Source organism: Lontra canadensis, unplaced genomic scaffold (assembly GCF_010015895.1).
Source record: "Lontra canadensis isolate GAN:19392208 unplaced genomic scaffold, GSC_riverotter_1.0 scaffold16, whole genome shotgun sequence".
Taxonomy (NCBI): Eukaryota; Metazoa; Chordata; class Mammalia; order Carnivora; family Mustelidae; genus Lontra; species Lontra canadensis.
This window is the reverse complement of record NW_022631010.1, coordinates 18,513,425-18,538,371: the sequence shown is the minus strand read 5'-3', so window position 1 is coordinate 18,538,371 and position 24,947 is coordinate 18,513,425. Positions and strand designations below refer to the sequence as shown.

Genomic DNA, 24,947 nt, shown 5'->3' with positions numbered 1-24,947 from the left:
AACTTCACTGGTACCTGACCTTTGCCAGGAAGACTACAAAGTCCTGCTCTCATCCTGCCTGACATGGCCTGGTGTTGAGAACCCCTGAGAAGGCTTTGTGTGTGCCCCAGAGAGCAGGTACTATAGAAGACCAATTCTCCTTTTGCTTTTCTCATTCCACTCCTATTTAAATAAAATAATTTTTTATTTAAAAAAATTTTTTTTAAATTATATTATTATATTATATTATTACATTATAAATTGTTCTTAAATTTTAAGTAATCTCTACACCCAGGGTGGGACTCAAACTCATGACCCCAAGATCAAACGTCACATGCTTCCCCTCATGAGCCAGCCAGGTGCCCCTCCAGTCCTGACCTTATAATTTATGTTTTAAATACAAAACCATGCACACCCGGTACAAGGACTATCAAGCTGTAAAGCTTTGCAACGCCACGGTTCTTTGGAGGTAACATTTCTAAGGGGGTTTCCAGATCTGGAGTTTGGGGACTAGGACATTCAATGCTTCTCTTGCTCTAGAGGAAGAGGTGAGGAAGGAAGACATGCACAAATGCAATGACAGGAAAGACTTGATGAGGTCCTAGGAACTACAGACACTCAAATGGCGATGGTCATTATATAAGCATCATATATAAGTGGTGCATATATGTGTGTACATAATTCTTTTATGTAGACACATATATATACACAAACAGGTAGAGAGATATAGTCATTGATATAAATATAATTGAAGACTGAAAAATCTTACAAGATAGATAATATTTCTATTTTACAGATGAAGAACTTTAAAATTTTATGAGTTCAAACTCTTTGCCCCCAAACACCCCAAACTGAGATTCCAACTCAGATGGTGCAGGCCCAATGGCCATGTGGTTTTTCATCTGCCCAGTGTCTGTCCCCTTCTTCTGGTGATGACATCACAGTTGGTCTTCTTAGGGGAATCAGGCTTCTCCCATGCTGCACAGTCTTCCAGTGTCAGTCAAAGGGCAAGCTGGTGATCACAATCAGGTTAAGTGGACTTTGTCTCCTCTGAATCTGAATCCCGAAGGGAATGGCTTAAGGATGGTTGGGCTGATTCACCGCCATGGTCATTGCCTAGAGAGTCTGTCCCATTTGTTTCTGCACTGCAAATCCTAATGGCCACTGGGCCATGTCCTTTCTGACAGTTGCTCCTTCAGGCTGTGCCTCCATGCCATGAACTTCCCTGTATCCTAACAAATCCTGTTCTGTGTAGGTCAGCATGTTGGACATGGGAGGGTGCCACCAGGTGCCCTCTCTAGTCCCAAATACTCCTTCTTTGCTGCCACCGGGTTGGGCCCTGATGGCTCACAGCTGAGGCCTTCTTGGCACTTGCCCTCAAGTACACAGAGCTTTCTCACCGAAGCTGACACCCTCTTCCAGGGTACAGCCTGCTGGGGTACAAAAGCCAATGCCCGTGCCTCAATCTGGACAAGCCCAAAGGCCTTCCCGGGGCCAGAGCTCCCCTTAGGACCCACTGAGGCCTCTCTTGCAATTACATCACAGTTCAGCTTCTCCTTCTTCCTGCTCTCTCTCCCCACTCCTTGCGGGTGTGGCTCCTGTGAACACTCCCACTGCTGTTTGCACATTTCTGTCAGAGCCCCAGGAACGTGACAGGACAGTAGATCTGTCTAAACTTCTAAGACTTGCATCAGAGACCCCTAACTGATTCAGCCTATGCTGCGCAACTCTCCATCTGTTGGCTGGGGCCCCCATGACAAAGTACCCCAGGCTGAGGGTCTGAAACAACAGACATGTGTTTTCTCACAGTTCTAAAGGTTTAAAGTCTGAGATCCAAGAGCTGGCAGGGTGGGTTTCTCCTGAGGCGTCTCTCCTTGGCGTGTGGATGGCAGTCTTCTACTTTTGTCCCCACAGGTCTTCCCTCTGTGTGCATCTGGTTTCTAATTTTCTTGTCTTGCAAGCACACTAGTCCTTGGATTGAGGCATACCTTAATGACCTCATTTTAATGTAATTATCTCTTCTAAGGCCTTGTCCCAAATACAGTCACATTCAGAGGTACTGGGAGTGAGGACATCATCATATGAATTTGGAGAGGTCACAAGTCAGCCCTTAACAGCCTCCAAAGCCTGAGTTCCTGTGACAAGTCCCTGCGGTTGAGAATTATATGGTTTGCCATCTAGGCTGTGAGCAGGGGAGTCTGAGTACTTGACTCTCTGTGTGTAGCTCTCTTCGGAGGCAAATGGGATACAAGTGCAGTCTATAAGTCTGAAACCAAATGAGTAAGTCAATGACAGTACAGGATATGTCCAGTAGGAAGTGGAATTAAGAGGTACTGATTTTAAGGCAGAAAGAACTGCTACTTCCCTTTAAATGCAGCCAAGCTCTCAGAGCAGCAGGGGTGGGATGGGGGAGGAAGATGAGTAGGTCACTGGGGCCAGGGTAACCAGAAGCCATGTTGTAATAAATCAAGTTGGAGCCTCTTTTTGATTATTATTACTATGAAAACTATGAAAAAAAATCTATTTTATAATTTTGGTAATAGGAAGTGCCTTTGAAGAAAGTCACTATATCTGGAAGCAATTTTTAAAAGGGATATATGCAACCACATTAAAAAATCACCATGGGGGGCGCCTGGGTGGCTCAGCGGGTTAAAGCCTCTGCCTTTGGCTCAGGTCATGATCCCAGGGTCCTGGAATCGAGTCCTGTGCGGGGCTCTTGGCTCAGTGGGGAGTCTGCTTCTCTCTCTCCCTCTGTGCTCTCATGCTCTCTCTCTCTTGCGTAAGTAAATAAAATCTTTAAGAAAAAAAATTCACCATTGAAATCCTGAATGACATGCAGCTGATTATGACAGGAGACAAGTGGGGAGCTTTGGGAAGCCACACCACCGAGGGTTCTGAACATGTCCCTCTGGTCCCTTGGGCTGGAAGTGCTTGACATCAAGAGGAAACTGTGTCCTTGCTTTTGGGAATGTGTTTGCTATGTTGCCAGCCTATGTGTGGGGATGTTCCATCAATACCCATTGTCTTCAGTGGACCAAGTGGGTCCTAGCTCTGCCTGCGGAGATGGTTTATACTTCTCAGCCAAGGTCTTGCTGGCTGATGCACCTGCATTTGTGACCGCTTCTGCTCCCGCTGCTGCACAGCTTTGGCCAAGGTTAAAGCAAAGGCCAAGTCAGAGGCGTCCAATGAGGATATGGGACTTGTCCCTTTGACAACTCACCAGAAAGCAATCCGCTCAGCCCACTTTTGTTTGTGAAACAAGGAAATAAAGTCTTACTTCTTTTTAAAATTAAAAAAAAAAAAAAAGGCATGGGAACAAAAACACAACAAAGCAACCCAAAATGGTAAAAAAAAATAAAATAAAAAAGTGTTTAAATAAATAGTACTGAAAATGCTAATTTCCCCAATTTATAAAGAATGTCTACAGGGTAACGAAGAAATCATGCAATTTACTGGGCAAATGATGGAAATAGCTCAGAGACAAGGAAATGCAAATAGTTCCTAGACATTTGAAAAACTACTGAATGACACTAAAAATGAGAGAAAGTCCTCTTAAGTCCAAAGAAGACCTCTTGGGATGTTGTATTTTAGCTATCAGAATGGTAAAAGGTAAAAAAAAAAAAAAATGTAAGCACACTCAGGACTGTTGGGGGTGTGGGGAAACAGGTATGCTTATATGTCAGTGCAGGTGTTCATTGTTCCCTTATCTGCAATGGCAATTGGGAATACTCAGGAAAATAAAAATGCACACATCCTGTGACCTAGAAATTCTAGAAATCTTCCCACAGAGTATGAAATGGAATGTTCACAGAGTTCTCTAGTTCATCAGTGAAAGAGTGAAAGAACTGACAGCAATTCTGGGGCAGAAATGGATTGTTGTACTCCAATACCCACTCTCCCTTCCTTCTTTCTTAATAGATCCCAAACTTCAACAGGCTCCTGTGAGGGTCCCCCAATAATGGGTCTGTGATCAAAGGCGTGAGACTGATGCAAAGCGAAGGTCAAGCAAAGATTTATTTCGCGCCAAGCATGGAGAATCAAACTGACCAGTCAGGGCTCTCTCTTTTCCAAGAGGCCAGGACCCTTCCTGGCTTATACACAGGTGGATGAGCCTGGCTTATACACAGGTGGCCAATGAGATTGCAATACACAGGGGAAACTGCGCAGTCATGCTAGGTTGGCAAGACGGGTGGCCAATTGAATTTCAGTTTACCATAGTAAATATATGTGCGCCCTACTGATTGGATGTCTCCACCCGGCCTGGCCTGCCCTTGTATCTGGGCTTTGCAAGTAAGTTCTTCTGGCAGGGGCAGGGTCAATCTAAGTTTACAACTGAATGGCTCCCTCTGGCTAACCAGGCCCTTACAGCTCCCTAGATTGTGACTGCATTTCCCATCCTCCTTTCCAGCTAGATGTAGCTTTGTGACTAGGTTTTGGAAAATGGGGTATAACTGGACAGACTCTGTGAATTGGGAAGTGTCCTTCTTGAGGGGGAACAGATCAACTTTCTTCAGGCTGGAATGCAGAAGTGAAAGCTAGAGCTTCAGCAGCCACTTTCAAACCCAAGGGGAAAGATCTTCAGTCTTTGCGACACTAATTACCAATACCAGCCCTGAGCCACCTAACTCTGCTCATTTTTTTTTTTTTTTGAGATATAAATGTCTATCTCTGTTAGGCTAACTCATTATTTTAGATACCTTAAAAAGAATTTTGGTAACATTGGATATTAAACACTCTTTAAAAGAAAGAGGAAAATTTATTAAGGCACTCAATAGTATATCCAAGTATAGAGAGATGAAATGCTTTACAATGTACATATTTTATATGAAAAAAACAGGGTGCAAAAAGGTGTTGCAGTGTGTTGTTATTTCTACAAAGAATATAAATATCTAGATTGTATGCTTGTCAATGTATTGTATATCTCTTTCTGGAAGGGCACAAGACACTGATGACCCTAGTTGTGTCTGAGCAATGAAATGGGGGGAGTGGGGAAGGAATGGAAGAGACGTCTATCTCTACCCTTTTTGTACCTTTTCAATTCAGCTTTTGTGCATGTATTATCTACTTAAAATAAATAATAAACTTAAGAAAAATGGAAAGATGTCGCTGAGGTTGTTGGCTATGTTCCTCTGGGGATGAGGCAGAGAAATGGAAGTAGCTCGAGCAGGGGGATAGAAGGGACATAAGAAACGCATGGGAGGTGACACATGCATTACGGTCTAATTGCTGACGGCACACTGTTAGACCCAGCAGATGGGGCAGACAGATGCAAATGAATAAGGCATTAGCAGGGAAATCCAGAGAGAAGCAACAGGCCAGGGAGGAATTTGTGTGACAAATCCGAGCAGACCAGGTTCTGACTATGTGTGTTTCCTGCCCAAGTCAGAAAAATCAGCTGTAGTTACTTTTAGAGAATAGCAGTGTATGGCTCTGTGCGTATGGAGGGCAGAGCGGTAAAGTGATTGAGTTCTTCTGCAATCCCCCGAGTGTGACAATTTGTTTACTGGAGAAAAGCATTTTTTTTTTCTCTCCCCTTTCTCTAGCTCAGAGTGTTCTTGATAGATACGTTCTTGAAAGTAGAAGCCAGAGGGATGTTGCATTTCTGGAGACAGAAAACACACCTGAACAAGGTGATTAAAGGTAGGTTGTTGAGTGTTTTAAAGATGCCAAAATGAAGTGAGGATCTTTAACCTTTAGACATAACCCGTAGGACCACTGCAGGGAAGACACAGGACTCTTGGTTTTAACGAGGGCACAAGGAAATTGGCAGGGATGTTGCTTGGGATTTAGAAAACCAAGGAAAATTGGATGGAACCGGTAAAAGTAACTCCAGTCAGGATTGTGAATATAAACTGCCTAAATGGCATGCAGCCGAGTAGCTCTCGTGCATATAGTGAGAGTTGGCGATCGATTTTAACTCTTTTCTGAAGACTGCAGTGAATTCTATGAATGTGTCTACTCCGTTTGGAAAATCTGTGCCAGGCACCTGGTGAAATGACTTGAAAGAAAAGACAGCAACTGGCATTGCCAAGTTCTGGTGAAAGCAGGGAGCCTCTAAAAGTCTTATACACTGCTCGTGGGAAGGCAAAATGACCGAAGTACACTGGTTTTCTTTGAAAAATTGAAATTTAACGAGTTTAGCATAGAGCAAGAGATCCACTTCCTGGGTTTCTATCCCAAAGAAATGAAAACTTAAATTCACACAAAACCTTGTATGTGGATGTTTACAGTAGCTCATTCATAATTGTTAAAAACTGGGAACAATCCAAAGGTCCTTTAACTGATGAATGGGCATACAGAATGTGGCATAATTAAGTACTGCTCAGGAGTAGAAAGGAAGGAACTATTGACACACACAACCACATGGGTGAATCTCAAGTGTATTTGCTAAGGGAAAGGAGTCAGACTTGAAAGACCACATACTGGATGATTCCATTATATGACATTCTAGAAAAGACGAAGTATAAGGACAGAAGACAGATTAGCGGTTGCCAGGGGATGGAGATGGAGAGAAGGTTTCACTACAGAGGGGCACAGGGGAATTTGGGAGGATGGGTCATGGTATAGTTTTATATTTTGATTATATTGGTAGCCACACATCTGTATGCACTTGTCAAAACTCATAGAACTGCCTTTTAAACATGGTGAATAATACCGCATGAAAATGATACCTCAATAAACCCAACTTTAAAATAAAAAGCCTGCCAGGGTGCCCAGATGGCTCAGTTGTTTAAGCATCTGCCTTCAGCTCAGGTCCTGATCCCAGGGTTCTGGGATCAAGCCCCACATCGGGCTCTCTGCTCGGTGGGGATCCTGCTTCCCGCGCCCCCCCCCCCCCGCCTGACTGCTTGTGATCTCTTTCCCTCTCTCTCTCTGTCAAATAAATAAAATCTCAAAAAAAAAAAAGATTAAAAAGATAAAATAAAATAAAACCCCTGTAGCTTGAGGGAGATTTCTGGGATGGTGTAAATGTTCTGAATCTCATCTGCATGGTGTTTACATGGGTATAAATATATAAAACAACTCATTGAACTGTACACTCAAGATCTGTATGCTTGATGGACACCAGTGAAGGCATTTTATATCTTATTTAAAAAATAAATGAAGAAACAAAAATAGCCTGCCACACCTAATATTTATGAGATAGAAAGATGGGATGCTGGAACAGAGAGGGTTGAGTGACTCTCTCTACAGCCCTTTGGGATTGATACAAGACCCTGACTATGATGTTTGAGAATAGCAAGCAAGAAGGCTGTGGACCCCCAAAACAAATGTGACAATATCACAGTCTTGCTTAAGGCTATTTTTTTTAAAGATTTTATTTGTTTATTTGACAGACAGAGATCACAAGTAGGCAGAGAGGCAGGCAGAGAGAGAGGAGGAAGCAGGCTCCCTGCTGAGCAGAGAGCCCGATGTGGGGCTCGATCCCAGGACCCTGATCCTCAGGACCTGAACCACAGACAGAGGCTTTAACCCACTGAGCCACCCAGGCACCCCAAGGCTGACTATTTATATCAGTGTGTGTTTGTGTTTTGATTGTTTTTCTTCTGTTTCTTTACTCAAGTCTACTTCTGATGGCTGTGTTTCCATTTCTAGCAATTTTTACAATGAATGCTTAGTTGGAGAGTGCAAAGAGAAGGCCTAGCTCTGAGGACACAGACATTTGGGTTAGAAGCTATATGACCGTCGGCAAATTTCTCCATACTTTGCCATCTGGCAGATTTTCCTCAATGAGTCACACATTTACACAGAAGGCTTAGTGCCTCAGGGATCTTCATGAACATTAATCTTTCAGCAATGAGTATGAAACACCCCACTTTGTACTAATACTCCTTTTTGAGGATTTGACTGGTTTCTGGAACATACTTTCTGGGGTGGTAACAGAGAACCATAAAAACTCCATGGCCTCATTATCACATCATTTGCACGGGGCCAATTGATCTGTATGATATAAATTCTGTTAATTCTTCCCTGAAGTGCAGTGGGGCAGAGTTCCACTTAGTTTCTCTTATACAGAACAAAAAACGGCTACAGCTCCCAAGCATCCTGACTTTATTCCCAGAAATACAGAAAAGTTCAAATGTGTGCCTGCCCCCACTGGTAATGGACTAGAGTCACACGGGAGCATGGCGGGCTTGTCTTAACATGGATAGCAAGAACAGTCATCCTCCACCTCTGAGGTCAGGGAGAAAGGAAATTTCAACACGTTCTTGAATATACCAGGATAGGAGTTTAGCAGGTTTTGTTTTTTTGTATTTTGAGTAGGGATATAGAGTTCATGCTCAGGTTATTGATCACTGAGAGATTTTGGATCCAATGCTGCTGTGGGCTCACTGTTGTGCATCTATGACCTGCTACCATCAAACCCTGGACGTATCCCAGAACTATGAAATGTGATACTGGCCCCTTAATTGTCTATCATGAGCCTGGGGGGGCTGCTTTGCTGTGGCTGAACCCTGTACAATCTGTCAGCCTTGAAGGGCTTCCGTTTTCTGGTTCAGAGGTGCAACGAAGCAAGCTGCTTGGAGCTGTGCCTTCAGTCATCCTACCACGGTTTAAGCAGTCAGTGTGGGTTAACAGTGTGAAGGTTCGATCAGGTGAATCCGATGAACAAAGTATTTCATTTCCAGGCTTAGTTTTCCTGGTAGCATTTGTCTCCTTATGTAAAGAGAGTGCAAATTACTATCCCATCATCTTCTCTACTGTATTGAATTATCAATATAATTGTAATCAGCACTTCTGGAAAGTGCTGATGGCCTATTTTGTACTTGTTTGTGTTAATCAATGTTAATTACAAAGCAAGAACAGGGGTTAACAAATTATAATGGGTTTAATTAAGCTTGACAGTAACAAATGGCATAACCTTTATGTTATGACCTGGTTAGAGGAACAAAAAAGGACAAAATGAGCCAAAGAATCATCACATAGAAATTCATATTTATATATTGGTTATCTACAGAAACAGAATAACGTAATGAGTTTATTGCTTTTGCTAATTATCAACTTCGACATTTACTGATCTGGCAACACTGAAGTACAGAGAACTCTAAGACCTGTTCTTTAGCCTTGAAGGATTTATAATCTGGTGGGAAGTGAGACGCAGAAAACCAAGGCTTAAAATTCTCCAGTGAGGGGGGCCTAGGTGGCTCAGTGGATTAAGCATCTGCCTTTGGCAGCTGAGGTCATGATCCTGTGGTCCTGGGATCTAGCCCCATGTCAGGCTCCCTGCTCAGTGGGGAGTCTGCTTCTTCCTCTTCATTTCCCCCACCCACCCCCTCTTCATGCATGCATGCACTCTCTCTCTTGCTTACTCTCTCTCAAATAAATACATAAAATTGTAAAAAAAAAAAAAATTAAAATTAAAGTTCTCCAGCAAGTAGCAAATGAGTGCCGCCAACTCTGGTGCAAAGCATTTGGTAGAAGGAGTGATCACTGTGAGTTCGTAAGCTAGGGGAAGACTACAGATGGTAGAACCCAAAGGATGAACTGAGGGTAGGAGAGGAGGAGAGGAGATGGCATTCCTGCTGGAGGCACAGCTGAATCAAAGGTATGTCAGTGGAAATGCAACGGATGTGTTCAGAGAACACGTCTTCTTCCATGAATCTGCTTCATTGATTTAAGATCCACCGAGATGGGTGGGTGGTGAGGAAAGTGATCACCATAGTCTCATTGCTGCTCTGAACCTGCCCGCCTGTCTCATGTGTAAACATAAGGAAAGGCCATGAAGACTCTTCTAGCTCCAGATTATATGTCCAAAGCCCTTGATGAGAGCCCTGGGTCACAGCTGTTTTTTTTATGTCACTCATATTTCTCTTTTTTAAAAGTTATTTATTTACTTATTTGACAGAGAGAGAGAGAGAGGGAACACAAGCAAGGGGAGTAGGAGAGGGAGAATCAGGCTTCCTGCTGAGCAGGGAGCCCTATGCAGGACTCAATCCTAGGAATTGGGAACCCTGGAATCCTGACTCCAGCAGAAGGCAGATGCTTAATGACTGAGCCACCCAGGAGCCCTGTCACCCATATTTCTATATGAGTAAAGGTCTCACGATTCCCCATATCCATTGAAAACATTTCTCATTATATAAGATATGATGTATCTGAATGTAGGCAATAAGACACATATACCCTAAACCAAATGGCTTAAGCAACAAACTGGGTTTTTGCTCATGAGATTTGTCAGGGAGGAAAAAAAGTTTTTCTTTACTCTCAAGTTACAACCTGGGGTGTGTGAATTAACCTGGCAGAAGAGAGCTTAACAGGAGAAAGGGCTTATTTTGTCTGCACATGGAGGGCATCACAGAAAGGAAATGGAAATTCCCCAAAGTACTCAGACCTAGGCGCTTAATACCATTTTAACAAAGAGTGATAAATTGCAGAGGAGACTAGACAAAGGAAAAAGGCCTGGGCTTCCAGGCAGTGTATTATGAAAAGGTATATATATGAGGGAAACTAATGGAAGATGAGGGGTTTTTTTAGTCTCTCTCCAGTAATAGGGACTGTTCTTATTTGGTAGGGGAGAGGAGAGAAGAAGTACCTTCACAAAGGGGATTTTGTGTCTGGCTTCTAAGCAGATGGGGGAGGGAAAAGAGCTCTTTCTGAGTTTGCTTCTTCTAAATTGCCTTCAGCTTAAAATAATTCTTATGTTAGAGTGACATATTTTGGGGTGGAATATTCTGATCCCCTCAGTCAACAACAAGTGGTCTGGATGGGCTCTGTGACTCTGGGTTGCCCTCACTCATTCATCTATGATCATCTAATGAGTTGGCAGGGGCGGGCTGGGGCCCTGTGAGCCCACTCCCATGTCTGGGGGTTGGCTGGCTATTGGCTGTGACACTGGGTTTGACTAGGTCACCTCATCATCCAGCAGGCTGGCTTGGGCTTCCTCACACGGTAGCAGCACCATCCCTGGAGTGAGACTGGAAGGATGCAAGGCCTTTTGAAACCTAGGTTTGAAGTAACACAGTTAATTCTGCAGCATTCTGTGAGCAAGATACCAGGGCAGCCATATTAGAAAGGTGGTAAAACAGACTCCATCCCTGCTTGGGGAGTCGCTGCATTGTGACATCGCAATGTGTAAGTGTAGGAGGGGAAGCATTTGTAACTATCTTAAAATCTCTCACACTCTGTTTTAGGTAAAGAGGCTTTCTCACTATTCCCCTACTTTCCCAAAGCGGAACATTTGTTCAGTGTATTTTTTTCTGGCTTGGAAGTCAGCTCTTCACCCATCTTGGAGTTCAAATTCCATCCCTTCTTCGAGGCCCATCTTCAAAGCTAATTCATCCATGGAACTTTTCCCCATTCCTTCAACCACATAACGGTTCCTCACTCTGAGAGTTGAAAGGCTGCCACAGATGCTGAGTCCATAAATTCTGAACTATTTGTAACCACAGGTATAGTTATACGCAATTGAAACAATCTTTTTTTCATCTTCGGATACGAAATGACTATGATTTAGGGTGATCGTTTCTATTAAATTGAACCTTCTGTGATTTCTTCATTCATTTCTGCTGTAAAACCTGGCATTCATAGCTACCTGCTACAGCTTTGTAGCAAAATTTCTATGCATGACTTTGTGATTATCTTTACTGTTACTTTGCTGTTCAGGTTTCACACTCAGGTTCCAAAGCACACTTTTTCAAATTATCTTTGCATTTAATGTTTAGTATTTTAGAAGATTCTAAATTTACCTTTGTATTTTATGGCTTAGAAAATGAAAATGGTTCTGGGTTTGGATTTGATATCTGTAATTTCTGTCTCTGAGACTATTATGCATTTGTTTGAAGACCAGAGAACTCATTTTTGTTTACTGGCTCAACTGCATTGCCCCTAAATTCAACTTAACTTCCATAGTGTAAGAAACCCCCACAAGGAGATATTAAGTGTATTGTGTGAGAGAATGCTTGAGGTCGGTACTTCTAGCGCATAGGAAAACAGATGGGTTTCTGAGATGTCGGTTGTATCCTATGTTCCAATTGAAGTGCTGTTTATCAAGGTTTTTTAAAAGTCATGTTTGTGAGAGAGTAAATCAATTTTATTCCTTAAAGTCTGGGGAAAGAAATACACAACTGAATATATAGCTGATAGGGATGCTGTATTTTTTTTTTTTTCCTTCTGATGGTATTTTAAGATGATTCAAATATTTTGAGGCGGAGTGAACATTCTATTCTAGCGCTATCTCACTTTGAAATGAACAAGCTAAGACTCAGGGGGTTTCAATCACTCACAACTATTTGACAGTAAAGAGATTGCTAAACATCAGAAAAAGACAAAAGAAGAACAATAAATGAAGACCCAGATAAACTACATCAAAACAAGTAAAATACTCCATCCCTACCGCTGGGTGCCTTTGTGAGTTGAAGCCTAAATGCCTAGTCAAAATCTCCACGCCAGACCTCTGGGTTCTAGTGTGTTCGCGGGGCTGCGATGCTGTTTCGTGTCAAATAGCAATGTCAGAGGAGGGGAGTGGGTTTATAGCCATGGGTAGGCTGCTGGGAAAAAAATTAAAGAACGAAATACTGAATTAAACCTCACAAGCAACCAACCAATAAAACCCCAGGCACAGCAAATCGCTCTGATTAGTAAGCGAACTCCTCCTACAAAGTTTAATTCGTTGTCTTTAAAAACTGAGCTCTGGCGCAGCAGGGCGTGGGCCCCTCAGGTATCCGTGCGCCCAGATCCGACCCCGGCAGGGTGGTCGCGAGCACTGGTGCCGGTGATTCGCGCGGGTGTCAGGCTGCACTCTCCCAGGAGGGAGACGCGAGGCTGTTTGTCCCCAAGCAGCTCCCATATAAGGCGCACCCCGCCCCTGCTTGGGGTAGCGCAGGCGGTGCGCCGGCTCCCTGGAGGGGCCTTGAACCAGCCCGCCCCTATCGCGCATGCTCGGGGTGGCCCGGTCCAGTTTCCGGCTCTCCTTGTTTTCCTGCAGCTTGCACTGGTCAAATCCGCACACAGCTCTGCGCCCTCAAAAGCCGGGGGAACTCAGGGTTTACAGGGCGGTGGAAGCAAATGGGATGCCAATTCCAAGCTAGCCGCCGGGCTCAGGAAAACTGGTGAAATAATGACTTCATATGCGAGTGGGTCACGTCTGCCGACATCATCTCACTTAATGCATTAGCCAACTCCATGCAGTTTTCAATTTCCTGTAAAGGCAAAAGCCTAAGAGGTGCACCCGCAATGCAGACTGGAGGACACCCAAAGCTAGTGCTAGTGTGGGAGCTGGGGCTCAAACCGGCAGTCCAGGCTTCACTGCCCCTGGCTTCCTGTCAGCTGCCCCAAGGGGCTGGGGGTCCCGGGGCTTGGACCGACGTGGGTTATTTGCGCCCCAGGGACCCGGAATGGGGCAGTAGGAGGAATGCCTAGCTTAGGTCTTGGTTATGGCCAGCACGCTGTGGCTCACAGCGGGCCTCCTGGGTGTTATGTGCACAAATTCACGAATGAACGTCTGAATGAGTGAATTCACATTCTTCAGGAAGGGTGGGGGGAGTGGAGTGAGGAAGGACTCAGGAAAAGTGGCTAGGTCTGCCATCTTAGGACTTCTTAGGTCCTAAGCTTCAAGAGAAGGTCGCTCTCACGGAGGAATACGTTATGATTTAAACTGATAAAACAGGGCGCCTGGGTGGCTCAGTGGGTTAAAGCCTCTGCCTTCAGCTCAGATCCTGATATCAGGGTCCTGGGATCCAGCCCCGCATTGGGCTCTCTGCTCAGCAGGGAGCCTGCTTCCCTTCCTCTCTCTGCCGGTCTCTGCCTACTTGTGATCTCTGTCAAATAAATAAAATCTAAAAAAAAAAAACAACAAAAAAACTGAAAAAACAAAACAAAAAACTACTGAACTGTAACATAAGTGCCAAAAAGTCCTATGAAGATCTGATTTCAGACAATGTAGCCATTCTCACCAGCATTTTTAAAGATCCAGCACCCTTTTTATTTTCATTTCTCGGTGTCCCTGAATTGTGGGGTCCAGAACACACACTTTGGGTGGGTAGACTGCAGCAGAGAAAGTCCTAGTGAATGGTGCTCCCCACAAAAAGGCTATGATAATCTCTGTCCCTCAGCTTCTTGCTCTTTACATCGGATGCGCTAACTCCTGCACGGTGGGGGTAAACCCAGGTCCCTGTTAAGGCCTGAAAAACCGTATTTTCCGTCATCGGAGCCCCAGGATTGAGGTCTTTGCTCTGGCTCTACATTACTGCGACCCCTTCCTCTTCTTCCTCCTCCCCTGTTTTTCAGGCGGTAAGGCCGGGTTGCCGCTTTCCTGAAATCACTCCTCCCCGGTAACCCTTGGTGACTTACAGGTCACCTCCTGCAAGAAGGTTCTTCTCGACTCCGCGACTTCGGGTGGCGGCGCTCAGGCATCCCAACCCCGCCCCTCTGCGCCGCCCGACCGCCGCCAAACTCTGGCGCGCGGATCACGCGGGCCGGAGCGCTCTGGGCATGCTCAGTCGCCCGGCAGGTGGGGCCGCCGCGGGACGCCTGGTCCGGCCGGGAGCAGAGGGGCGGGGGCGGAGGGAGGGAAGTGGGCGGGAGCGTAGGGCAGAGTCGCGAGAGTCGCCGGCGGCCGCGGGGCGCTGGGCAGGTGGGAGCCCGCGCGGGCCGGGCTGGGATGAGCTATGGCATCAGTCAAGGTGGCCGTGAGGGTCCGGCCCATGAATCGCAGGTGAGTTGGGGGCGGCCATAGGCGGCCCCCCGATGCACCCCCACCCGGAGTAACCTAGTCTCCAACTGCCCTCAAGGGCCAGCCCGGACTTAAGTGTCCCGGGACGGTGTCTGGCCCACTGGTTCCTGGCCGTGACCTCTGGGGGCCTGGAACACTTCACGCTTTGCTGGCCCTTTTACGCTGCCCTCTTGGGAGTCGCTGGAGCCACAGAGTTCACGAGGCCAGATTCCTGTCCCATTAACTTGTGGAGGTTTACGTGTTCCCCCCCTTTTCAGAAGCGTCAAAGGATCACTTTCATGAAGGCTTGAAATCCTTGTTGGGGGGGATATAAGAGTGGTCATGGGACACCGCAGCCCTCGGGCGAACTCCCCTCAGTTGTGTCAACTCAGGAGTTCTTTATTAACAACAATGTTTTTAATTGCTTAGTGAGAGATGATGTCAGTTCCCTGAATGTGAACCCTGACTTCTGATCGGTAACTGAGCAGTTCTTAACTTCACGTTCAAGAGTGGATGGCAAACTTTAGCAAAGTTTTCACTTCAGGGGGAAAAAAAATCAAGGACACTTAGGCACACGTGTTTGAAATCCGCTGATGTTAAGAGCGGGGGAAGAGTTATAAACACATTTAGAATCTAATCTTGTATTTTCCTACAAGATAATGCTTTTCAGAATGATTTGACTATTCATTGAAAAATAATCCCCCTTCTCAATGACTTCTTTATAATCAGTACAGAAAGATGCTTTAGAAGAGTTACTTTTTAAATTGGTTTAATTTTAAAGAATGAACTAGACCTAGATAGGATGTATCCTTCGGAGTTGACAGGCTCAGTTCACGCAAGGTCGTTTGTTTTTATTGGCTTCTCTGTCAAGTTGTTGGATATTTGACTTACCATATGGCCTTTGCACTTTCTCATATCAACTTGTGGAGGTCATTGTTTGGTAGTTCTGACAGCTGATTGGGGCATCTGAAGATCATAAAATCAAGTGATCGCCAGAATCCTCTTTGGCTCACCTGAATCTGTTTTTTTCTATTGGCAAATAGGGAATCTTTATTCTGGTTGGTAGATGTTGAAAACCAGTGCTTTTGTCATTTTAAGTTATTTGTAAAACTTTTTAGGGAAGGAGTTTGACTTTTATGTAAGTCCAAGGGGAATATGGATGTTGGTATGTATAGCCAGTCATATAGGACAAACAGACCCCAACGTCATTTAGATGATTTAAAAAGATTTTTCTTTATTTTGGATTTACATGTATAAAGTTCCTTTTTCTCTTTGGAGTAATATGAACACATTTTAGAAGATTGTAGTGAGTGACTTTAGAAAACACCTACCAAATGCGCAGCCTTGTCCTGGGTGCTATAGCGGGGATAAGGTGAGTGAGGATTAATGAGTATCTTATAGGAGCCCAGTATCTAATGTGGGAGGGACTACATACTGGCAGGACTCTCCTAAAACATGGGGCTGGTTGGAAGTGATGGTCCAAGTGCATTCCTTTGCCAGTGTAGGCCTGGAGCCCAGTTATATGGAGGAGCTTCAGGAAATGTCCAAAAGCCATGTGCTTTGAGGTGATAGATTGAAGTGATGGTATTTGTACTTTCAAAAGAGAACTCTGGTGGTGGCATCAGGATTAGGGCAAGACCCAATGAAGTGGCAGTCTGAACTAAAGGCAGAAACGGGAAGGCTGGTTAGATACACTGAGATGATTTCTAGGCAGAATTAAGAGGATTTTGCAGATCCTTGGATGGGAAGGAGGGGAAAGGGGAAGTACATAGAACCATTAACTAAGGTTTGATGATCAAGGAGGTGGAAGAGGTTTGGGGAAGGTGAATAGTGAGGTTGGTGTATTCTGTGTTAGATCTGTAGAGTCATATGAGATGCAGTTAAGTGTCAATAACAAGCACAGTGTTGCCACAGAGTGAGTGCTGCTCTCGTTGACCCTGTTGATGATCTCAAGTGTGGGGAGGGCATCTCTCTGTTTGGTGGTCTTCAGTAGACTGTTAGAAACATGGGTTTAGGTCTCAGGTGATTTGAGGATGGACATTGGGAAAGCTTTTGCACATAGATGACAGTTTAAGAATGTTACAGTGAGATTTCTCAGGAGGAGAAAATCTTATCTTTATGTATATGTAGAGATATGTATATATACACAGATATATATATGCATATATAGACACACATGCCCACATATGTTTACATGTGTGCAAATATTTGTGTGTGTGTATGTATATATATGTATATATATATATGGTTAAAAAATGTTACAGTGCAAAGAAGAGGATTGGATCCTGGGATATGCTTTTTTTTAGAATTATAGGGAGAAGATTGGCTTGCCCTTCATGGAGGAGAACCAGCACAGCAAATTGTCATGGCAGGGAAAGGAGCAGTGTCTCTTGAAGGAGGTGGTGGTTGTTGGTGTCAGATGTTGCCAAGATGGTGCCCTGAGGGTGTGAGTGAGATGAGGTCTTTGGTCTTAGAGACAAGAACGTTGGTAATCTTCCAAAGGGTAGTTTCAAGGAGAGACAATGATCCAGAAGTTGTCAGTGAAATGGAAAAGGGTATACAAATGGCCAGCCAAAAGTACCTGACCTAAACATGCAAATTTATAGTAGCAGTAAGAAACCATTTTTTATTAGTGAGGTTGGTGGATGTTGACTGAACATCAGGTGCTGGCAAAGGAATGGTGATGAAATCATAAAGGGTCAGAACCTCTGAAACTTTCTTATTGGGAAATTTGACAGTAGCTCTCAAGAATAGAAATTTATAAACCTACTGATTGGGCAGTTTTCTTTCTAAGAATTTATTTTATAGATTATATTCCTACTTGCAAAGATGTATGCATCATCCATGAACATGGGATTGCAGATGTAAAATTTTTGCTCTGTTACTCTTTAGAGGAGCTTTAGGCAAAGAGGGAGCAACCAACAGGAAGGAAAGACCTGGGGTATTGGGAGGTGAGGAATGCTGTTGCAGGCTTTAAAAGGATGGAGGCCCGGGGTGAGATGTGACCTTCTGAGCCAGGCCTTTGCCATAACTGCTACTTGCAAACAAGCATCCAATGCTTGATTCAGGCTAAGATGTGATGCCTTTGTTTTTACTACGGTGGTGCTTTGGGTTATGTGGCAGAAGTAGTTTTGAAAGAGCCCTTACTTTGCATCACATAACAGCAGCTGCCTTTGCTAAGAGTTCCCTCTGTGGCACTGGTACAAAATCTAATTTAATCTTTGTAATAGTCTTAGTAGGTACAGACTATTACTGCCATGCCATGTACAGATTGGGAAACATAGTTAATTTGCCCAAAGTCAATTTCATAGTCAACAGCTCTACTTTTTGAAAATGAGTAAAACCTTTGCCAAAACAATTTGCTCATAGTTTTTTATGGGCAAATTTTAACATTTATGTATTGTCTTTTTATGCCTTATGTATGTGTGTAATCTTATGTATTCCTTTTCCTTTGAGATTTCTTCCATTGGTCTTAGGCCTGTCCTTCTCTTTTACACTGGTTTCATATTTTACAATTTGATGATATTTTTTTTATTCCCACAAAGTTCCAACAAAAATAATGATTTGGTAACTAATTTGTCCATTTCCTTTTGGTTTCACTTGTTTTTTCATGAAAACACTAGATGATTCTGTCCCTTTTTTTTTTTTTTTTTTTTGAGAGTGTGAGAGTGGTGGGGCCTGGACGGGCAGAGGAAGAGAGAGAATCTTAAGCAGGCTTCATACTCAGTGCAGAGCCCGATGCAGGGATGGATCTCACAACCCTGAGATCATGACCTGAGCCGAAATCAAGAGTCCAACACTTAACCAACTAAGCCACCCAGGCGCCCTCCCCACCAAGGATTCTCTAGTGCCATCTATCCTGTCCCGTTGATTTGCCAGTGTTGATGGGGCTGGGATCTGAGTGCAGACCGCGTGGGTTCCAGTTCTGGCTGTCATTTACAAGCGGAATAAAATTTGAGCAAGAGACTTAATTGTTCTGAACCTCAGTTTTTACAGCTGTAAAATGGGTGATAGTAATTGTACATACTTTATAGGTTGTGAGGCAAGGTCATTCTTCATATATTTCTTTTACTGTGATTCACAGATGACACATTTGAAATCGAAGCTCTGTGGATATGTAAAAGATTCATAAGGTGTTACATGCAATTCACTCATATTTTCTGTTCTGTCCTGTTTTATTCTATTGTCTTGTTTAAAAAAATGCTATTTCTAGATCCACTAAATTGACTTCAAGATCTATTAATGATTTGCAGTTGGCAATGTGAAGAACAATTGTTGTGAGTTTCAAATGAGATCGTGTATTTGGGTAACACTGTCCACACAGTGCTGGGCATGCGGCAAGGGCTCTGTAAAGATTAGTTATTGTTATTACTTTTTTTTTAAATAATTTAATGATTGTAACTTTATTCAATAACAATATATGAGTTTTTTTTTTTTTTTTTTAACCTAAAAAGTATTTCCTGAGTGCTGGCAACAGGCCAGGTGATAGCTTTTTAAATATACTTTCTTATCTGATAAGGCAAGACCACCTCATTTCTTCCCTTTTCTGACTATTTTTCGCTTTCCTTTCTCATTACCTTTTCAGGTGGAATTTATAGTCATGTTTAGTATGTTAAAAAGAGAAGAAAGAAAAAAACCACCAGTGGTATTTTGACTGGGATTGGCCCCTTTAGGGTATACTGAGTTCTTCTCATTTTAAGAGTGTCAGGGACTAGTTCACGATGGTCTCTTGCATCTCTGATGAAGACAGCAGACAGCTTGGTGTTAGGGATGGAATACGTCTGTCAGGATGCTGCCAGGCATCAGGCATCTTGCTCTCTTTTTTACCGTGGCAACTTTCTTTCCTGCTCCCACCGATTGAGTGACTGAGGGCTTTTTATGCTCATTTAGAGGCGAAACTGAGAGCCCTCATGTAACAGTGCCTGGAGTCTGGACTTGAACCAATCTTTCTCTCATTTCTGAAGCTCCTCCATTATACAGAATGCTTAGATGAGAGGAGGGCAGGGGACCGAAAGGCAAGTAGGGACGCATACAGTTACCAGCCGTCTTAGACCACCTGGAGCTTTGTGTAAGAATTAGTTGAGAGGCAGGTAGACTGGGTGTTGTGAGGACTTCCCTTGTTATCTTGGGAGTTTGGGCTTTCATTCTCCAGTTCGCTGGCTAGTATGGTAGCTCTTGGCCCCATGTGGCTATTTCAGTTAACATTAAGTAGAATTTAAAATTTAGTTGCTCAGTTGCACTAGTCACGTTTTAAATACTCAGTAGCCCACATATTGAACAGTGCTGATGCAGAGCTTGTCCGTCATTGTGGAAAATTCTGTTGGATGGTAAGACTGAACTGGCTTGGGTCCCATATTTATGACTTCTTAGCTTCCTGCCTTGGCACGGAAGTGCCCTGTGCTTCAGTTCCTTCATGTGCAAATGGAGATCTTCACAGGACCCACCCTGTGGGGCTGAGATGGTGACTGAATGCACTTAGGCTAACAGTGTTGGGCCTCAAAGCGAATGCTTATAAATATTGGCTCTTATTTTTAGACCCTGGAGGCTACTGATGGTTTAAAAACAGGGATCTCATTTGCCATTTAGTATCTTCAGAAGTTTCATCTAATAGCAGTGCAGGGAAGTGCTACCAGGACCAGCAAAAATGACCTTTTATATACTATTTGCCAAGCGCTGTGTTAAGTGCCCTTTATGCACTATTATTATCCTATCGACTTTCCTGTTGTTCTCAGGGATGCAAGACCCGGGGCCTAACTGTCTGTATGAGTGGGCAGAGATCAGTGTAGGAAGACCGTAAGGAACTGAAATATGACCCATGACAGTGTGATTCTGGACTAGATTGGAGTTGTAATAGGCGTTAAAATTCAACCAAGTGCATTCAAAATCTAATAGGCTTTATTAAGCAATTCGTGAAGCAGGCAGCATCCTCATCTAGCAAGTAGAAAGGAGCTCCAAGGAGTACAAAATGGAAGGTTTTTATAGACAGGAGGTTGGGGCAAGAAGTGATTAACAGAAGAAAGGAAAGGATTGTTTTAGGCAAGGTCACCTTCCATGAGGGAGAACAACAGTCTTATTGGGTGGATCACCTTGTCTTCTTGTGGGGGGATGGGGAGGGCCATGTGACAGTTTACCTCAGTGGTGCTGACCAGAAAACTGATGGCCAACTGCATTCTGGGGGAGGTTGAAACTGCAGTTAGGTTAGATGGTAAGCCCCAGTCTGGTGACTTGGCCTAGCATACGTGACTCCATTTTGGAAATAGGAACCATAGGGAAGGGCACAATCAAAGGAAAGACTTGTAAGCAAAATCCTAAAGAAGCTTTCACTGTATTTTCTGAGTGTGAAAATAATACATGCTTATTAAAAAACGTATGTTCTACAGAAAAGTGTACCAAAGAAATCAAATAGACAAATCGCTCAACTTCCATGATCCGGGGATCACTACTTGTAAACTTTTGGTGCAATGGGATCCAGTCATTTTTCCGTGTTTGTGTGACAACATAATGTATACACTATTTTATACCCTACTGTTTGCATTTGCAAGAGACATCCTGAAGACCAATCAGCAGGACACAGGGAGGCCAGACTCAAAGATGAATGAGTGGTTTGGGCTATTAAGTGGAAGAATGCCTTTCCCAAAGTCAGGATGCCACCATGAGCTGGTTGGGGAGGAGGGACATGGTGGGGAGTTGAGTTGGCTTCAGCTGCTGGTGGGGGAACCAGGCAGTAGGGACCCAAGAGGTGTCAGCTCTGTGATGCACATTTGGATGTGGGTCTCTTAGAGGTGATAGTGGATGTAGTGGAAGTGAGTTTGGTTACCAAGGAGGACAGTAGTGAAGAAGGAAGGGGGATAGTAGAACGGCATAATTGGCTGTGTCCTGGGCAAGTGGATTTTACTGGGTCTTTAGGGTTCGTTTCTTTTTTTGTAGCACACTGATTCCCAGTGTGGCCCAGGGACAGCTGAGAATCACTTAGGCTCTTTTAGGGCCTTCCCAAGGTCAGAACTACATTTGCAGTAATACTAAGATAGTTTTCCCTTTTTTTACTCTTCTCTCCTGGGGTTATGGTGGAGTTTTCCAGAGGCCATGGGGTATAATAATGTCATGGCTCCATGTGCTTTGCATTCTATGTTTTAGAAGTGTCTCAGTTTTGGGGCGCATGGATGACTCAGTCATTAAGCGCCTGCCTTTGGCTCAGGTCATGATCCTATGATCCTGGGATCAAGGCCCGCATCGTGCTCTCGGGTCAGTGGGAAGCCTGCTTCTCCCTCTTCCACTCCTCTGCTTGTGTTCCCTCTCTCGCTGTGTCTCTCTCTTTCAAATTAAAAAAAAAAAAAAAAAAAAAAGGCAAAAGAAATGTCTCAGTTTTAATTTCTTGTATGGTAACTCTCAGTAGAGAGTACTCCTGTTCTGCTCCTTCCTGTGGGGCCCAGGGCCTGGCATGGGCCCCATCCCTCCTGGGCATCACAAACCTAGGCTAGGCAGAGAAGTGTGGTGGTGTGTGTCTGTTTTTGTTTTAAGGGAGAGGAACAAAACAGGTAGAGAGGTAGAGGGTTGGGGGAAGAAGGCTGCTGGGACAAGGGAGGGAGGGATGGTGAGAAATAGAGCTGATTTGGGGGGCGCCTGGGTGGCTCCGTGGGTTAAGCCTCTGCCTTCAGCTCAGGTCATGATCTCAGGGTCCTGGGATGGAGCCCTGCCTCAGGCTCTCTGCTCAGCAGGGAGCCTGCTTCCCCCCCCCCCCCCCCCCCCCCCGCCTACTTGTGATCTCTGTCTGTCAAATAAATAAATCTTAAAAAAAATAAATAAGCTAATTTGGTATTAACTTCTGCTTTGTTTTACTCATGGAGGCTGTGGCTGAGAGAGAGATCAACAGTGTGTTTGCCTTTCTGTCTGTCAGAAGTTATTTAGAGATGTCCAGTTGTGCAATGTATAGTGCTTTGGCTTAAAGTTGATTTGCTTTGTATGTCCTCATTTCATGATTAATTTTGTAAAGTATTTCAATAGCCTTTGCTGTTTTTGTGGGATGCAATCTTGTTTTGTGAAGGGAGATGTTAGAGTTAAACGCCTGCAACCTGGGGGAGGACGTGATGGTGCCTTACGGTCCCCAGCCCCCTTCCCTGGGACCGAGAGCCTCTGGTTTATTTTGGTGGCTTGGACTACCTTCTCTCCAGCTCCAGTTGCAGAGACCGTCCAGGATAAAGTCCTTCATGGGAAGGTGGGCATCGTTCCCTTGAATTTAGCCTGCTGATTCACATCAGGCACAGAGGCGGTTACCAGGAGCAGGGCCTGGAAGCTTTCTCTCACTCTGCTGGGCTGAGTGCTTGTTTCCTGCTCTGTCCATTTCCAAATACATTCATTATTCATTGTTGCTGCATAGTAGAGGGGAAATAGCTATTTCTATGATCAGCATAGACACTTAGAGTGAATTTCAGGGGGATATATAGAATTTAAAGTCATTTGAGAAAGAGCTTTCAGTATTGGTGTTGATAGGTGATTTTTGCCATCATTTACTATTGCTAGCCACTCATTCACTTATTAGGAACTCTGCTAAGTCTTAGGTGGTCTCTGTCTAATTTAATCCTAGCAATAGCTCTGTAGGGCTGAATATGGTTAGCTCCATTTCGTAGATGAGAAAACTGGGGACCAGAGCAGGATCAGGTTCAGGTTCCAATTTTAGAACATAACACTGGTTTTCTGGCTTCATACATTTACCATTAACTGAGGGTGTGTATGTGTGCATGTGTGTGCACCTATGAATGTATTTGTTTGTTTGCTTTTTTATTGGCTCCCTACAGGTAAATTCTGTGAGATCCAGTAACCTTGTCAGTCTTACTCATGGCTATTTCCCCCAAACCTAGAATGGTTCCTGGCAGAGATGGGTTCTCAGAAAATATTTATTGCCTTAATAACTGCCACCTCGGGATGCCTGGGTGGCTCAGTGGGTTAAGCCTCTGCCTTCGGCTCAGGTCATGATCTCGGGGTCCTGGGATTGAGCCCCATATCGGGCTCTCTGCTCAGTGGGGAGCCTGCTTCCCCCACCCCCTCCTCTGCCTGCCTCTTTGCCTACTTGTGATCTCTCTCTGTCAAAAAAAAAAAAAAAAAAATCTAAAACTGCCACCTCTCCTGTCCTTCTTCCCCATCTTTCAGCTGTGGATGCTTGTAAGGAATCAGGAATCCCTAGTCCAGCGTCTGTTATAAGGAATCAGGATTTCCTAACCTGGCATCTGTAGGATGTCTCTCCTTGCTCCCTGTGAGGAGGAAAGGGAGTTTTGGTGATCCTTCTGTTGGGTATTAGGAAGAGAGGAGAGGTGAAAGCAGGCTGAAAAGAGCCTGAGTGAAGAATGACAGCTCCGGAGCATTCCCCGTGTATTAGTTAATTACATGCAAATTACACATAGAATATTCATTATGTTTATCTCTTAAGGTTAGAGAATTAGCGATAAAACACTTACTGTGTTTAAATGATGCATAGTTTATGGGACAGAACATTTATGTTCCTTTCTTCAGAAAAAGGTTTTTTTTTTCTTTTTAACTTTTTATCCCCAAATAATTTTAGACTTACAGTTCCTATATGTACTTCATCCAACTTCCCCTAATGTTAACATCTTACATAACCATGGTACAGCTCCTGAACCAAGAAATTAACACAGTCCAAGACTATTAGCTAGATTCTAGTTCTACCTTGACTGTTCTTCCTCTGTTCCAGGAGCCAGTGCAGGACCCCACATTGCATTTAGTTGCTGTGTCTCCTTAACCTCTTGTGGTCTTGACAGTTCCTTGGTCTCAGAAGAGTGCCAGTAGGTTAGCTTGTGAAATGACACACAGCTTGGTTTTCTCTTATGTTTTATCATGACTGAACTGGAAATGCAGTTTTGGTGAGAACACCACGTATTATTCTCTTCATTTCATATCATGCCAGGGTTCATGGTGTCAGTTTGTCTCCTTAATGGTGATGTTGACCTTGACCACGGGTTAACCTGGTGTCTGTGGTTGATAAATATCTGAGGGAGATATTTTTTGGGAAAAGTTTTTGATTTTAGTTTGTAACCCTAGTTTTTCCCCGTAGGAACCCATTTCAGATATTCTGGTAAAAATTATTGTGAATGTAAGATTCATTTAAAGCATTCCACTTACCCAACTTAGTGGCAAAGGATTTATCATACTTAAGACAGAGGACATTTATGTTTTGGAAGGCTGATGATGCTTGTACAGGACTGTGGACTTCACAGACTTTTTCAGTAAAACATTTATCAACTCAATGCATGCTGATGTTTTCTATTCTCTACTGTTCCATTAAGAAAAAAAAGAAGATAGTTGTTAC

The 24,947-nt window shown here is 43.9% G+C and overlaps 1 protein-coding gene across 5 annotated transcripts in view; it reads left to right on the top strand.

Moving 5' to 3' along the window:
- Positions 1–14,487: 14,487 nt before the first annotated feature.
- KIF16B (kinesin family member 16B) overlaps positions 14,488–24,947 on the top strand; it is a 281,414-nt gene continuing 270,954 nt past the window's right edge. For 3 of the 5 annotated variants that reach the window (XM_032859219.1, XM_032859218.1, XM_032859220.1), the window contains exon 1: positions 14,488–14,632. In XM_032859219.1, coding sequence (XP_032715110.1) covers positions 14,586–14,632 — 47 coding nt within the window. In that variant the 5' untranslated portion in view covers positions 14,488–14,585. The remainder of the gene's footprint in view (positions 14,633–24,947) is intronic. The other 2 variants (XM_032859217.1, XM_032859216.1) reach the window with 1 other exon arrangement.